Source organism: Notamacropus eugenii, chromosome 1 (assembly GCF_028372415.1).
Source record: "Notamacropus eugenii isolate mMacEug1 chromosome 1, mMacEug1.pri_v2, whole genome shotgun sequence".
Lineage (NCBI taxonomy): Eukaryota > Metazoa > Chordata > Mammalia > Diprotodontia > Macropodidae > Notamacropus > Notamacropus eugenii.
The window spans coordinates 53,327,573-53,344,103 of NC_092872.1; the positions used below are offsets into that span (position 1 = coordinate 53,327,573).

At 44.2% G+C, this 16,531-nt stretch overlaps 1 protein-coding gene across 4 annotated transcripts in view; it reads right to left on the minus strand.

Annotated features, from left to right (window-relative positions):
* MSLN (mesothelin) overlaps positions 1-16,531 on the minus strand; it is a 49,359-nt gene that overhangs the window by 20,556 nt on the left and 12,272 nt on the right. Inside the window, exons 1-9 of one of the 4 annotated variants that reach the window (XM_072601154.1) lie at positions 15,141-15,227; positions 13,869-13,966; positions 5,635-5,663; positions 4,627-4,648; positions 3,138-3,165; positions 2,876-2,960; positions 2,073-2,237; positions 1,226-1,428; positions 762-853 (exon numbers count right to left, since the gene is read on the minus strand). In XM_072601154.1, the coding sequence (XP_072457255.1) occupies positions 762-853; positions 1,226-1,428; positions 2,073-2,237; positions 2,876-2,960; positions 3,138-3,165; positions 4,627-4,648; positions 5,635-5,663; positions 13,869-13,920 (676 nt within the window). In that variant the 5' untranslated portion in view covers positions 13,921-13,966; positions 15,141-15,227. The other 3 variants (XM_072601146.1, XM_072601143.1, XM_072601139.1) reach the window with 3 other exon arrangements.

Sequence of the window (16,531 nt, forward strand, 5' to 3'; positions counted from 1 at the left end):
TATTTATAGCAGCACTCTATGTAGTTGCCAAAAACTGGAAGTCAAGGGGATGTCCATCAATTGGGGAATGGCTGAATAAATTATGGTATATGAATGTAATGGAGTACTATTGTGCCATAAGAAATGATGAACAAGAAGACTTCAGAGAGGCCTGGAAGGACTTATATGACCTGATGCTGAGTGAAAGGAGCAGAACCAGGAGAACTTTATGCACAGCAACAACCACAGTGTGTGAGAGTTTTTTCTGGTAGACTTAGATTTTTGTAATAACACAAGAACTTCTTACCAAAAAAAAAAAAAATCCCAATGGAGGATCTCAAGGCAAAATGCCTGCCACACTCAGACAGAGAAATATGGAAGTCACTCACATATTGTAGCAGATCATGTTTGTGTATGTGTATGTGTTTGTGTATCACGTTCTGATTTGTTATACGATTTCTTTCATTTATCTTAGTCTGACTACATAGCATGACTATAGTGAAAATATACTCAATAGGAAAGTATATGTAGAATCTATACAGAATTGTATGCAGTCGTGGGGAGGGAGGGGGGGAGTGGGGGGTAGGTGGGGGGGATAAAATCACAATTGTATGGCAGTGATTGTTAAACATTACAAAATAAAAAAAAAAAATTTCCACCCAAAAAAAAAAAAAAGAAAGGAGTGTGTGATTACTGATTTCTCTCTTTGGGACTATATAATTCCAGCCCTGCCCCGTTAGGTTTTCCCAGGTGCTTTCAGACTTAACGAAATGTTAGCCTACCCTCTTGCAGGAGGAAGGCCACCATGCCTTCAAAAATCTTCCTCTGCTTCTCCACTTCCAGGCTTGAGTAGATGTCATTCAGGGCTGAGGTGCTGGGAAAAGGAGCGAGCCAAATTGACTGGTGGACTCTAAGAGCCAAAAAGAACCTCAGAGGTCACCTAGTTCAGACTCTTACAAAGCATAGGAATCTCTTCCTTGGCATCCTTGAAAGGGGGTCATCTGTCTTCTACTTGAATGTCCCCAGTGACTGGAAGCTCATCCCACTCCCTGCACTCAATGGTGCCAATCCCATAGTTGGACAGCAATTATTGCTTGGTGAGTTTTCCTCTCATCAAGCTGACATTTGGCTCCCTATAACTGTTGTTTATCAGTCCTGGTTCTGCCTAAGCTAGGAGGAGAATCCTCAATCAGAATATCTATTGACTGAAGCAAGAAACTGACCCCTACAACTGGAGGTCACTTACAGGCTGTGGAAAGTCTCACAGGATGTATTCTGGGCAGCCAGGCAGTTGAAGGTCTCAGGGTGCAGGAGGAAGGGCTGGAGCTGGGGCAGCCACTTCGACCATGTAGCCTGGGCTTCCCTAGCCCGGAATGCTGGCCCCAGTCTCCCCCACAGGCCATTAAACAACACTCCTGCCCACAGGTCTGAGAGTACCGCTGGGGAAAACTACTCCAAGAGAGAGAAAATATAGTAATGATAATGCCACCTCCCATTAGAATGGTTTACCAAGTGTTTTCAAATCCCTCATCCTACTTAAGCATCAAAACAATCATGAAAGTCTGGCAGGATATTAGTTATGATTTCCATTTTAAAGATGAGGAAAGAGAGGCCCAGAGAGAAGTAACTTTTCCCAATACCATAAAGACATGTAGGGGAAGAGTTGGATTCTGGATTCCTGACTCCCAGGACAGAGTTGTGGTCACAAAGGAAGGATTAATCAGTCTATCAACCAATAGTTACTGAACAATATGACCACACCTGGGTACCACATTTGTATTCTGCTATCCAAGGCCTGGGATGTCCATGTAGGACCCACAGGCCTGGTACTATCCCTGAAGGTTGTAGGGCAAGGGGCTATTCTTGAAAGATTGTGGGGTCTGCACCATGGGGAGGAATTTAGATAAAGCTCCTTCCTACCATACTGACCACATGAAGTCAGAGACAAAAATGGGATGGGAAGAAGATGGGGAAGTCAGGTATTTTCACAGAGGACACACAGTCTGATGGAGACTATCTGTAACACTGGATTTCCCATCACCAAAGACGACATTTGTTGTCTATCAGGCTCTGGGACCCTCAGTGCCACCTACCTGCTGGGAAAATGTCTCCAGCGCAATCTCAAGAACAGGCAGATCAATTTTGGAGAAAAGCAGGGTGGCGTATGCAGGGTCCAGATCACTGGGCTGACCACTGGCCACAAGGCAAGGATATAGGGATGTCAGAAAATCATCCTTCCAAACCTGCAGCCATGACCTCTGAGAGAAAAAGATCCCTTAGCTTGACACCCTAGTCCCCCTCTGACTTGGAACATCAGATCAAACCCTAAACCTGACCCCTGCCCCAGAATGACCCCTGATCCTGTCCTTTGGCTATGCCCTGACCTCATCAGTCATGGAAGAGTATGGATGTTTCAGTGCAGCTCATTCCCACTTCTGGGGACACAGATATATCTATTGCCCTTTGCTTATTTCTATAGGATTGGCGGTGGGATAGGGTGGGACTTTGAGTGTTATCTTCACACACAAAGTACACTGTTAACTTTTAACGTTCAGTAGGGGTCTTTCTGATACCAGAGACTGAGAGCTAAACTCAAGTCTTGAAAGAATGGACAGGCCACTTCCTTCTTTGGGTCTCAGTTTCCCTATATATAAAATAAAGGGGAATCAATGATCCTTTTCTTTAGCAGATGAGGAACCTAAGGTCCGGAGAGAGGAAAATGTCACATAATGAATTACTGCTAAAGCCCTGGCTATAGCCAGGAAACCACATGATAAGAAACTGTGGAAAAAGGCTAGAAGGAAGAAAAGGAAAAGATGCTGAAATTTATTGTTTATAATGAGACTTTTTGGATCACTGTAAGGTCTTGGTCACATAGGCAAAGTCAGGTCCTCACCGGGATGCAGGCGTACTGAGCCAATGTCACGTGACAGGTAGAACCGTTCCCACTGGATTCTGCCCTGACTTCCTCCTCACTGATTCTGCAGAATGAAGGGGGACGGTTTCAGTCAGATCCATCACCTCATCACCACATACAACATTGCCTTTCCTTCCCCAGACCCAGTCCCATGAGAAGATGGTGGTAGCAAATGCACTAGGTCTGGAGTGAGAGATTGTATTTTCCAAATGGAACCCATTCAATAAAACCAGATACTCACCTTGGCACTGAGGCACAGAGAGTGGCTTCTGTTCAAAGAGACAAATAGGTTCGTGTTAGCTGCTAATGTCCTCAGCATGGAAGAAAAATGAGGAAATTTATCAACTGTGCTTCTGTTTATGCTTTCATTGTCAAAGCTAATTATTCATTAAAGGAAGGTCTTCTGCCTTTATCAAGGGCATTGATACACAAAGCTTTAACTGAATACTCTTCTTGGCAAGAAATATAAGCAGGGGTATCCTGGAAGCCACTCCAACTAGTTCACAAAAGCTGGTTGTTAAATTTTCAGTATGAACATTTACACTTCGTGTAAGAAATGATTACAAATCAGCGTTTGATTTGTGGTTTTGTTGATTGTCTAGTGATAAAGAAAATGTTAATAATGCAGATTAGGGGAGAAAATTTAAAACTTATGGAAGTGAATGTTGAAAACTAAAAACAAATAATAAATTTGAGGAAATAAAATAAATTTTAATAATAATGCAGATTAAACTTAAAATTATGTCGTGCTTACATTTTTTTTCAGAGAGCTGGTTGTTAAACATTTACCAGAACACCCCTGTGAAATGCAGTGATAGAAGCAGAAATTCAAGGTTGTTTTTATTTATTAATGGTCACAACCCAGGTAGAAGTTTAAAAAGCAGGACACTCAGTTTACTATAATTGGAAATAATTGTTCCACTACCCTCTGCCCTGGTTAGGTTACACTTACAAAGCGCTGGACCTGAAGTCAGAAGATCTGGAATCCATCTTGGTTCTACTACTCACTACTTATATGACTTTGAGCAAATTATTTAACCTTCCCAGGCCTCAGTTTACCAATTCATAAAATGAGGGAATGGGACAAGGTGATTTCTAAGGTTTCTTTTAGCCTCAAATCCTGTGACCTTATGGAATACTGGGGTCCATTCTGGGTGCCACACTTTCAGAAGGACATTGCCAAGTCAGACCTTGTCTAGAGGAGGGAGACAAGAAAGGTGGGAGGCCTTAAAAAGATGTCATGGATCCATTGGCTAATGGAGTTGGGATTGCTTATCTTGGAGAAGAGAAGGTTTACACATTATACTGGGGAAGAGGGACAAAATTTGTTTTGCTTGACCCCAGAAGACAGAACACTGAGCAAGGAGTAGATGCCACCAGAGGGAGATATCCATTCCATTCAGGGATAATCTCCTTAATAATTAGAACTCTCCTAAAGCAAAATGAGGTATTTCTGGAGGCAAAGAGCATAACGTCTTTGAGCAGAGGTTGGATCATCCTTTACCAAGAATTTTGTAGAGGGTAGGAGTTGGATGAAGTGACCTCTGGGATGTTTTCATTCGACCTGTTTGCTTTATGTAATCAAATCAAATGGCTTTGGGAACAGAAGTGTAAACAGATGCTTCTTTCTTGTTTCCTCTATTAACTGAAACTTTGCTGTCTGAAACAAATACTGTAGTGTTCTAAGGGCAGCTCTTGTTTTCAGGGGTAGGACACAAAGAAAGACTTACCATCAACGGATCCCTTGGTACACTGCAAAAAGGTACATACCATTAGCACACACAGGCTGTTTTCCAACTTTGCTACACGTTACTCCCTGATATATATCCTATTGTCTAGCAAACTGACCTTCTTAGTGTTTCCTGCCTTTACACCTTTGCACTGGCTGTGCTCCCTGTCTGGAAACCACTCCCACCTTTCCTCTGTCTCTCAACATTCAGTTTCTTTCAAGACTCTTCTACCCCAAATCCTTCCTGGTCCCTCCACCTGCTAGTGCCTCCCTCACCCTATACATCTGTCTATGTACCTGTGTCTGTATATACTGTCTTTCCTGATTAGATTATCAGCTCTTTAAGGACAGGGACTGTTTGTTTCATTTTCATTTTTGTATCCCCAGTGCTGGCTCTTAATAAATACTTGTCAATTGATTCTCTCATCCCTCTGGTCCATTGATCTGATAGCACTTTATATTCCCCTTATATAGAGATCATAGATTCAGATCTGGAAGAGAGTTTTGAGGCTCAAGTCCTTGATTTGACAGATGTGGAAACTGAGACTAGAGAGGTTAAGCTATTTTCGTAGGGTGATATAATTAGTAAGTGGGATATGAACCCAGGTCTTTTTGTCACTCTATCCATTACACTAGAGGCTTAAACCAGATTAAAATGTAATTGGTAAATATTTAATGGCATAAAAATACAACCCAACATAGATAATGTTAATTTATGGTTTTCTAAGTCAAAATGCAACCCTTAGGAATCCATTTCTATTTGAGTCTGATACCACTGTGCTGCATATACACTATGCCGCCCTTGCTTGGATCTTTGGAAGAGTCTCTATCAGTAGTGTGTGTCTCCTCCAATCTACTAAATTAAAAGCCACAAAGAGGTAGGCTTATCAGTCTTTTAAATCCCTTTTGGAGTCCACTGCCCAGAATCTCCCTCTCCCATGACCTGGGATCTTCCCTGGCCAAAGAGGACCTAACTCCATCAAAAAGAGTCCCAAAGGGACCTTCTTACCAGATGGGTCCCTGAAGTCGCCAAGCAGCCTAGAAGAAAGAAAAGGAAATGGGGCTATTAGAAAGACAAAAGGCCTGGTTCTGGCTCCCCTCTGTACCTGGGTCTGCCTAACTCATGAGTCCACTAGACAGGGCGAAGGTCTGGGTCCACAGTCAACGCCAACACCCTTGCCCTTCTCATTCTCTTTCCTAGTATTCTGCTAAGAGGGATTCTACAGTGCCAGCATCTCTAGGACTCTGCCTTGTCAAAGGAATGGTCAAAAGCTGCACTTGATTGGAGATTCAGAGAAGAGGCAGCGGGGCCCCTGAGGTTTCAGGTCGTCTTACTTAGGAGCATCAAGGAATGGCTGGGGTTGGTTCTGGGAAATGAACCTGAGAGTGGTAAAAGAAGGGACATAATGAGCTACACTGCATGTCCCCTCCCTGATTAGCTTCTGAGGCCCTTCCCAATCTATCTTTCTAGACTTACCAGACCTTCCTCTCCTTCTCACACTCTGATCCAGCCAAACTGGCCTTCTCTGTGTAGCACATACAGGAAATCTACCTTACATCTTCATACCTTTGCACTGTCATTCCCCCATGCCTGGAATGCACTCCCTCTCTTCCTTTAATATGCAGCTCAGGCACTCCCTTCTACGTGAAGCCTTCCTTTATTCTCCCCCAACCTCCAGCTGCTTTTAGCCTCCCTCCTTTTAGAGCTTGCTCCTTTTTTTAAAAATTACTTTAACTCTGCTTCTAGTTAACTCCCTGGATTTCCCCGCCATACTTCAGCTGCCCTGTAACATCACTGTGGCCCCCTTTTCCCACTGGTGAATTCTTCCCAGAATCTTCCTTTTGAGGAAGGACCCCCAGGCCAGCCATCCTTTATTCTTCTGTCAGTTCTGTTTCTGACTCACCAAACTCAGCTCCTGTGTCCCCAGCGAGTACTGTCCCCGACCTGTTCAGCTCCCTTTTATGTGTTAGCTTTCCTCAGTAGAACAGAAGCTTTTAGGGAACAGGGATTGCTTATATTTAAATCTCTAGCCCTTAATACAGTGCCAGGCACGTAGTAAACTGAATAAATGCTTGTTGTTCCTGACTACTGATTTTGGATTTATTCTCTCTCTCTGTGCATATGTGTGTGTGTGTGTGTACACGTGTGTATGTATATACACATGTATATGAACATGTATACACAAATATACACACATACACAAATATATGCACACACATATATACACAAACATAAGGGTTATACACATTTATATACATACCTCTGCATGTGTATATATACACATACATACATACACATATGTATGTATGTGTATATATCTGTATCTATACATATGTATAATATATTTATGTCTCTCTTGCTAGAATGTAAGCTCCTGGGCACAGAGAGATGGTTTCATTCTTTTGTCTTTGTAATTCTGTTACCTATTACAGCATGTGGGACAGAGAAGGCACTTAATGAAAACATGTCTATAGACTGAGAGAGTAGATTGTCCTGAGAGAACAGGCTTCAGTGATTCCACAGGATACTGAAGGAGTCAGGAAGTCCCTGGGCAGAGAGGGAGCTGGTGAGCCCCAGCTGTACTTAGAGCCCTGGTCTGGAAGAGACCTTGAGGGAGGTGACTTGTGATTTGGGTCCTACTGCCCATCTCTGAGCAGTGTGAATACCAAGCAAGAGAGGACAGTGATGGAAGGCTGAATATAGATAGGGGCTCTCACCCTGTATTATATCTGAACCAATCTTTTTCTGGAGAAGGACATAGGGCAGGGGTGGGGAACCTGTGTGTGGCCTTGAGGACACATGTGGCCTTCTAGGTCCTCAAGTGCAGCCTTTGATTGAGTCCAGGTTTAACAGAACAAATCCTTTTATGAAGAGGATTTGTTCTGTGAAGTTTGGATTCAGTCAAAGCTCCACACTTGAGGATCTAGAGGGCCACATGTGTCCTCAAGGCCATAGGCTCCCTCACCCCTAGATAGGTGACTGGGGCAGGGACATCTGTAGGTTTCTCTACAGATGTAACTTCCAACACACAAAAGAACCAGAAGGGTCTAGTCACCCATTCCCACTGTCACCCTCCCAAGGAACCATCCTGACTTCACAATCTCTCCATCAAAAAAAAGGCTGAGGGGCGGAGCCAAGATGGTGGAGTAGAAACACACAAATACGCTAGCTCCGAACCCACAGCCCATGAAATATCTGTAGTAAAGAGCCGCCAATAAATTCGGGAGCAGGAGAAGCCACATAATAGTGGAGCGGATAAGATTTCTGTTCCAGAGGGACCTGCAAACCTCTCGCCAAAGGTCCGTTGCGCTGTGGACGCAAAGCCCAGCCCAGCCCTGCACCAGCCCTGGCACTGAGAGGAACAGATCCGAGCAGACTTCAGGGACAGGATCTCCAACGGCTGCGCGGGTCCTCCACCCACAAGTGATGGGGGTCGGTGAGAAGGTCTCTTTGGTGGGTCGAGAGGGGAGTGGGGTGCCCCCATACTCAGGCCCCCTCGGAAGACAACAGCGGAGGCGGGAGCAGACCGAGGCTCCCCAAGCAGGCAGAAGCCCAGATCCATTGTTGAAGGTCTCCGCATAAACCCCCTGAGGGAACTGAGCCCGTGAGGCGGCCCTGCCCCCACCTGAGCACCTGAACATAATCTCACACTGAATAGCAGCCCTGCCCCCGCCCAAAGCACTGAGGCTGGGAAGCAGCATTTGATTCTCAGACCCCAAGCGCTGGCTGGGAGGATCAGGAGGCGAGGTGGGTGTGAGGAGAATATTCAGAGGTCAAGTCACTGGCTGGAAAAATGCCCAGAAAAGGGAAAAAAACCAAGACTATAGAGGGTTACTTTCTTGGTGAGCAGGTTTCTCCTCCCCTCCCTTCTGATGAGGAAGAGTGGTGAAGACACGGAAGTCAGTGCTTCTACATCCCAGCCCACTCAATGGGATCAGTTCTGGGAAAAGGTCATAAAGAGCCCAAACAATTTTCAAAATTATGTTAGAGAGGTGGAGGAAAAACTGGGAAGAGTAATAAAAGACTTGCAAGCAAAGTATGAACAACAGATCAGCACCCTGCTAAAGGAGACCCAAAAAAATGCGGAAGAAAATAACACCCTGCAAAATAGGCTAACTCAATTGGCAAAGGAGGTTCAAGAAGCCAATGAGGAGAAGAATGCTTTCAAAAGCAGAATTAGCCAAATGGAAAAGGAGATTCAAAAGCTCCCTGAAGAAAATAGTTCTTTCAAAATTAGAATGGAACAGATGGAGGCTAATGACTCTATGAGAAACCAAGAAATCACAAAACAAAACCAAAAGAATGAAAAAATGGAAGATAATGTGAAATATCTCATTGGAAAAACAACTGACCTGGAAAATAGATCCAGGAGAGACAATTTAAAAATTATGGGCCTACCTGAAAGCCATGATCAAAAAAAGAGCCTAGACATCATCTTTCATGAAATTATCAAGGAAAACTGCCCTGAGATTCTAGAACCAGAAGGCAAAATAAATATTGAAAGAATCCACCGATCACCACCTGAAAAAGATCCAAAAAGAGAAACTCCTAGGAATATTGTGGCCAAATTCCAGAATTCCCAGCTCAAGGAGAAAATATTGCAAGCAGCTAGAAAGAAACAATTCAAGTACTGTGGAAATACAATCAGGATAACACAAGATCTAGCAGCTTCTACATTAAGGGATCGAAGGGCATGGAATAGGATATTCCAGAAGTCAAAGGAATTAGGACTAAAACCAAGAATCACCTACCCAGCAAAACTGAGTATAATACTTCAGGGGAAAAAATGGTCTTTCAGTGAAATAGAGGACTTTCAAGCATTCTTGATGAAAAGACCAGAGCTGAAAAGAAAATTTGACTTTCAAACACAAGAATGAAGAGAAGCATGAAAAGGTAAACAGCAAAGAGAAGTCATAAGGGACTTATAAAAGTTGAACTGTTTACATCCCTACGTGGAAAGACAATACTAGTAACTCTTGAAACTATTCAGTATCTGGATACTTGATGGGATTACACACACACACATGCACACGCACACACTCATAGAGACAGAGTGCGCAGAGTGAATTGAATAGGATGGGATCATATCTTAAAAAAAAAATGAAATCAAGCAGTGAGAGAGAAATATATGGGAGGAGAAAGGGAGAAATGGAATGGGGCAAATTATCTCTCATAAAAGAGGCAAGCAAAAGATTTTTTTTTAGTTTGGGGAAAAAGAGGGGAGGTGAGAGAAAAACATGAAGCTTACTCTCATCACATTCCACTAAAGGAAGGAATAAAATGCACACTCATTTTGGTATGAAAACCTATCTTACAATACAGGAAGGTGGGGGACAAGGGGATAAACAGGGTGGGGGGGACAATGGAAGGGAGGGCATGGGGAGGAGGGTACAATTTGAGGTCAGCACTCACAGGGAAGGACAGGATCAAAGGAGAGAATAGAAGTAATTGAAAGCAGGATAGGATGGAGGGAAATATAGTTAGTCTTATATAACACGACTATTATGGAAGTCATTTGCAAAACTACACAGATTTGGCCGATATTGAATTGCTTGCCTTCCAAAAGGAGGGCGAGGGGAGGGAGGGAGGAAAAGAAGTTGGAACTCAAAGTTTTAGGAATAACTGTCAAGTACTGTTCTTGCCACTAGGAAATAAGAAATACAGGTAAAGGGGTATAGAAAGTTATTTGGCCCAACAGGACAGAGGAGAGGATGGAGACAAGGGCAGAGAGGAATGATGGAGAAGGGAGCGGAGTGGAGATGGGGGCAATTAGAATGCTCGGTGTTTTGGGGTGGGGGAGGGGACAAGGGGGGAGAAAATTTGGAGCCCAAAAATTCTGTGAAAATGAATGTTAAAAGTGAAATAAATTAAAAAAAAAAAAGGCTGAAACTCCTCCTGGTATTCACAAGTCATTCCTTCAGGATAAACAGACTTCTCTAGTAAACTTCACGTCACAGAATTATTGTATCTCAGGACTGGAAGGGAGCTCAGAGAACATCTGGTCTAATCTGTCTCCAATTAGGAATGCCCCTCTATGACACCCCTGAGAAATAGATGTCTAGGTAGTACAAAAGATGGAGCAACAGCCCTGGAGTCAGGAGGAGGACCTGAGTTCAAATCCAACTTTAGACACTTGCTAGCTGTGTGACCCTGGGCAAGTCACTCAAACCTGATTGCCTCAAAGAAAAAGAAATGGTTATCTGTCTTCTACTTAAAGACTCCTCTGTGACTCCCTAGCTTTTGGCAGCCTATACCATGTTTGCACAGCTTTAATTCTTGGAAAATGTTCTGATTTCTAACTGAACATTTTCTTGGCAGCTTCCACCTACCACTCCCAGTTCTGCCCTCAAGGGGCACATAGAAAATGTTTAGTGTCCCTTCTGCATGACAGCCCTTCATATACTCAAAAACGGATCATGTGTCCATCAGTCTGGAGCTCAAAGAGACCATAGAGACCTCCCCTCATTTGTGACTTGGATCCTAACGCCCATTCAGCCTGTATACTGACCCTATGCCCATGTGGAGGGGGATGGCAGGCAGAGCAGGGAATATTGTCTGATTGAAACTATTAAAAGATCATTTCTTACTCTGCCCTGCCAGCCTGGCCCAACTGAAGCATTCAGTGACCCAACCCACAATCCACAACCTACACCATAAAAGCCACTTCAGTCTCACGTTCTTATCATCACCCCTTTCATCTCACATCCAGGAAGGGAAAAGAAGAGGTCTGCAGACTCCCAACCCAGGGTTCTCTCTGCTACACAATGCTGTCTCTCACTTTGTACTCCAGGTATCCCAGCAAGGCAGTCCTCCTGGGATTTAAAGCCCTCTGCTCACAAGGACCAGATAGCAGATGACTGAGGTCTAAGAGGCAGGTGTCTAAGATCTAAGAGCCTGATTAAGTGTATAAAAGCAGGGAATCATTGAGAACATGATTTCAAAATCCAATCCCTATGCTTACCTCCCTTCTAAAAGGACCTGGAGATATGAGAGTATCATAGAATGTCAGAGCTGGAGGGGACCTTAAAGATTATTTAGTCTAACTTTTTCTTTTTAAACATGGGGAAATCAAGGCCCAGAGAGGTGAAATACCCTTTCCAAGACCACACATAGCTTATACGTGATATTGCCCTGACTAAATACAAAGCAAGATGATAGATTTTCATACAGACATGTCTCATGTGTAAATGTGCATGTTGGATGTTTTTCCCTAGAGAAGAAAAGATTAGGGTGGGGTGGGGTGTGGTATATACCACTGTCTTCAATTATTTGAAGGCTTCCTAGAATTATAGATTTAGAGCTGGAGGGGACCTTTGCATCTAACTGTCTCATTTTACAGATGAGGAAACAGCAGCAAACAAAGGTTAAGTGACTTGACACGGGGGTAATGAGTTCCCCATCACAGAATGTATTCAAGCAGAAGTTGGATAACTTGTTAATCAAGGATACTATCAAGAACTTCCTTCTCCAAGGTGGGGGGAATCTACAGGTGTGGGACATTGCATTCACTGTCATATTTTTTCCAGTGTATTAATTGGTCTGGCTGATTTTATTTCCTCTTCTTCATCTGTTTCTTTAAATTTTATTGTTGTTGTTATATGGAATGATTTCCTGGGAGAGGCAAAAGGAGGGATAAAGGGGGAAAATGTAGGTGATGTAAGGACAAAAGTACCAAAATAAAAATTTTTTAAAAGAAAATTTAAAGGGGCACCCTGGTGAAGCAGTAAATAGAGCACCATCCCTGGAGTCAGGAGGACCTGAGTTCAAATCCAACCTCAGATGCTTACCAAGTGACCCTGGGCAAGTCCCTTAGCCCCAATTGCCTCCCCACCACTTAAAAAAAGAAGATTCCCGCTCTGATATAGGTTGGCCTAATTGTGTTCCAAGTTCCCTTTCATCTTGAGATCCCGTGACATGGGACTTGAACCCAGATCTCTGGATTCTCAACTATAGTACTTTTCTCACACACCATTTAGACTGAGATTTTGCAATCTGGGTAAAATCCAGCTGGGTGTTTGAGGCAGGCGGACAAAGCGGAAAAGATGCTGATTCGGAGTTGAACCAGAAGACCCAGGTTTGAATTGCTGATCTACTGCCTAATATGTGTTCAGTTTCCTCTTTTATGAAAGGTGTTCTTCTAAGGCCCCTCCATCTAAGTCTATGATTCTACTGAGGTAAGAAGGTGATTCCCCATTCCATTACCCATTTTCCCTCCCCTATTTTTCTGAGACTGAGAGTGAGCCTACACCATCTTATGCATCATGGGAAGCTGGTTGTGATCCTGCCATAAGCAGAGGAATGGACAGAATGAGTCTAATTCTTTATGTACTTAGGCTTGCTTTGAGGTTAAGTTCATGTGGGAGCCAGACCTAAATGCTCAGCTAAACAGAAGGCCTGGATCAGACATCCCAGTAGTCTGATTGAGATCTGGCAGACTTCCTTACCAACATCTCCCAGGGGATGCCTGAGGGGCCCAGTCTCTGTGGTCATTTAGCTGACCCCAGCTCACATTAGGGTTTTCCCAAACCCCTAACTACAGTCTCATCAGGCCAGCCCAAGTCCTTAATAATCTGTCTGGGTTGGCCCAAGCTGGAGAGGGTTGGGGCTGGGGGCTGGGGATTGAAGGGTGGAAGAACCTCATTGTAGGGCTTGAGAAAACTGAGGAAAAGAGGAGCTAAGAAGAGAGATTATTTTTTCTAGAGATCATAATGAATAAACGTCACCTTATGCTTTCCCCTCTGTTAATTTCATTAGAGCCTCACCCTAGGGCTCAGAAAGCCCTCAGCATAGTCACCATCACCACCTCACCACCTCAGAGAAGGGAAGACACTTGCCCAGAGTCACACAGTGAGCTAGTGGCTGAGCCAGGCATTAGAACCCAGGCCTCCTGAGGCTCTGTCCAGGAAAACTGGTGACCAGTAAATAGAACCAGAAGGAAGCAGAAAAATATTAGACTTGGAACAACAGATATCTGGACTTAAGTCCCCAGGAATTTGCTAGGTGAATTTAGGCAAGTCACTGCCCTTGTCTAGGCCTCAGTTTGTTCATAAGTGACAATGACTATGGCGATTTTGCCCCTAAGACCATAAATGTACTGAGGCCAAACCTTCCAAGGACCAGTCAAAGGAAATCCCAGGGGGACACTGAGGTGGGGACAAGAAAACACCTGTCCCCAGGTGAGGAAGAAAAAGAATCAGTTAGTACACCATCAGCCCTTTGTCCTTCTACACATCTGTACTCACCCAGTACCAGGAAGAGGAGAAAGACGCCCAGATCACAGAAGAGAGAGCCCATTGCTTGCCGGGAGGTCGTCTCAGGGAGAGAACAGTGCCCACCTGGTCTATGGTGAGGGAATAAAGAGACTTGGTGAGATCTGATCTCTGGGACTGAAGGGATCTGACCTAGAGGGAGTAAGGGGACTTGGTGGGACAGAGACCAGATTCCAGCTGTGATCTGGGAAGAATAATGGAGGAATTCTATGGAGCTGAGGCTAGATCCCACTTTCATCCTGGGAAAAAATAGGGAGGATCCTGTGAGACATGGACAGAATCCCACCCTTGCACTGGGAGACAGTGACTCAGTACTGAGGAAAAGGCAGCCAACAAGGAGGCATCTAGACCTGTAATAGCCATCAGCTAACCTCCTTCTCATTCTCATTCTCCCCCTTCCTACCCACAAGAAACCAGAGAGAGACAGCACAGGCTCCTCATCCCACACAATCCTGGCTCCTTATCTTACAAAGTTTTCTCTACATCTTCCCCAAAACACTATAACTGCACTCGATAACAGTCACATATAACAATAACAAGTCTTCTTTCCTGAGCCTCTCTGAGTGTGCTCAGCTACCCTGGGAAAGGGGCAGACAGGAGAAGAAAGGTTGGGACTCGCTTCAGGGGACCTTCCAATAAGGCTATGGGAGACTTTTCTATCTATGTATGTCTTTCTCTATCTTCTCTCTCTCTCTCTCTCTCTCTCTCTCTCTCTCTCTCTCTCTCTCTCTCTCTTTCTCTCCCTCTCTCTCTCTTCCCTCTCTCTCTCCCTCCCTCCCTCCTTCCTCTATTTCTTTCTGTGTCTCTCACACACACACACACGCTCATACACACCACAGGACACCACAGACCAGCACAGCTATTTATCACCCTCTTAAGAAGGAAGGCTCCCTATGTCTACCCCCACCCAATACTGTTTTCTCCCCCTTTCTCCATCAGTGAGTGGTGGCTGACCGCCTACCCCTCTCCCTGATAGTTTACTCACAATGAGGAGACTCCCAAGCCAAGTGCTGGGAATATCTGTGATATTGGCGTGAGGGAAAATAATAAAGGATGGGGAGAGGTGGGAGAGACAGAAAAGACAGAGACTGTCAGATTAGGATTCTTGGATCAATGAAAATTCAGGGCACTGCAGGAGGAGAAAGAAAGGGTGTGGGGGTGAGGACAGTGTTAGAGAAAGGAGTAAGACCAGGGCAGAAGAGAAGAGAGGGATGGGAAGGACAAGGGGTCAGTCTACCCAAGTACCTGAGCTGTTCCCTCCTAGAGCTATGGTAGCCTGACCAATGGCCTTACACCTGCTTTTTCAGTTCTTAGCCAGAGGGTGTGGCTGCCTCTCCTCTGCCAGAGGCAGGAAGCTTTAGTCCTGCCTTGTACCATGACTAGGAAGGGGGAGTACGGGCTAGAGGGTGGAGAATGGGGCAGGGTGGGGCTGGACTGACTGAAGAAGAACTTGGAGAGAACATCCATTAGAGAGAGACTTACCTTCCTGGGCTCCTCTCAGTCATAATCCTTCCATCCTTCAGGCATTGGTGCATGAGGACTTCCTCTCTGATTTTATTCTGTCCTATTACCCTGTGATGTCATTTTTCCTCTTCAAAAATGAAGGACCAAGGGGCAGTGAATAGAGTATTTGTTGGAGTCAGGAGGACCTGAGTTCAAATGTGACCTCAGACACTAACTAGCAACATGACCCTGGGAAAGTCGCTTAACCCCAATTGCCTCAAAAAAAAAAAAAAGAAAAAAAGAAAAAGAAAAAATAAATAAGGACCAACAGCAAGATTCAATCCAGATTCCCTTTAGTTCCGGAAGGACCTGCTGCTCCTCTGAAGTCCTACAGTTCTACCTGACTCTCTCTTTTGACAACCTTACCATAAAATGGCCATAATAATAGCAGCACCTGCCTCACAAAAGCTATTCTAAGGGTCAAGTCAAATAAGCATTTATTAAGCACCTACTATGTGCCAGGTACTATCCTAAGCCCTGGATTACATGAGATGATGCCCGTAAAACACTATGCCTACTTAAAAGTCTGTATAAACATCTGCTATCATTATGATGATGACGTCTTAAGCCAGGGGTTCTTTAATGTTTTTGTTTCCTGGGCCCCTTGGGCAATATGATGAAGCCTCTTTACCCCTTCTTAGAATCATGTTTTTAAATGCATAAAATAAAATACATGGGATTACAGAGGATACCAATGATATTGAAACACAATTATCCCTTATGAAAAAAGAAAAGTTCACAAACTGAGGTTTAGAACATTGGTTCTAAAGACTCTCCAGCTCTACCATTCTATCACCTCGTGTCCCCTGGGATTTTCTGTATATAATGTATGTACCTAGTTATGTAAAGGTCATCTCCCCTAGTAGAATGTACACTCCTTGAAGAGCAGCTTTTTGCCTTTATTTGTATCCACAGTGCTTAGCATAGTGCCCAGCATATAGTAAGTGCTTAATAAATGCTTGTTGGCTCATTAACTTTTCCATCATGCTGCCTCTTCTTCTCCTTCCTCCTCCTCCTCCTCCTCATCCTTATCATCATCACTGAAGCTGGTACAGTTCTACCCCATCCATGATCTTCTTTGACAAACCCTTGCCCTTTCTCCCTCTCAGAACTGTCCTGAAGAACTAATGAAA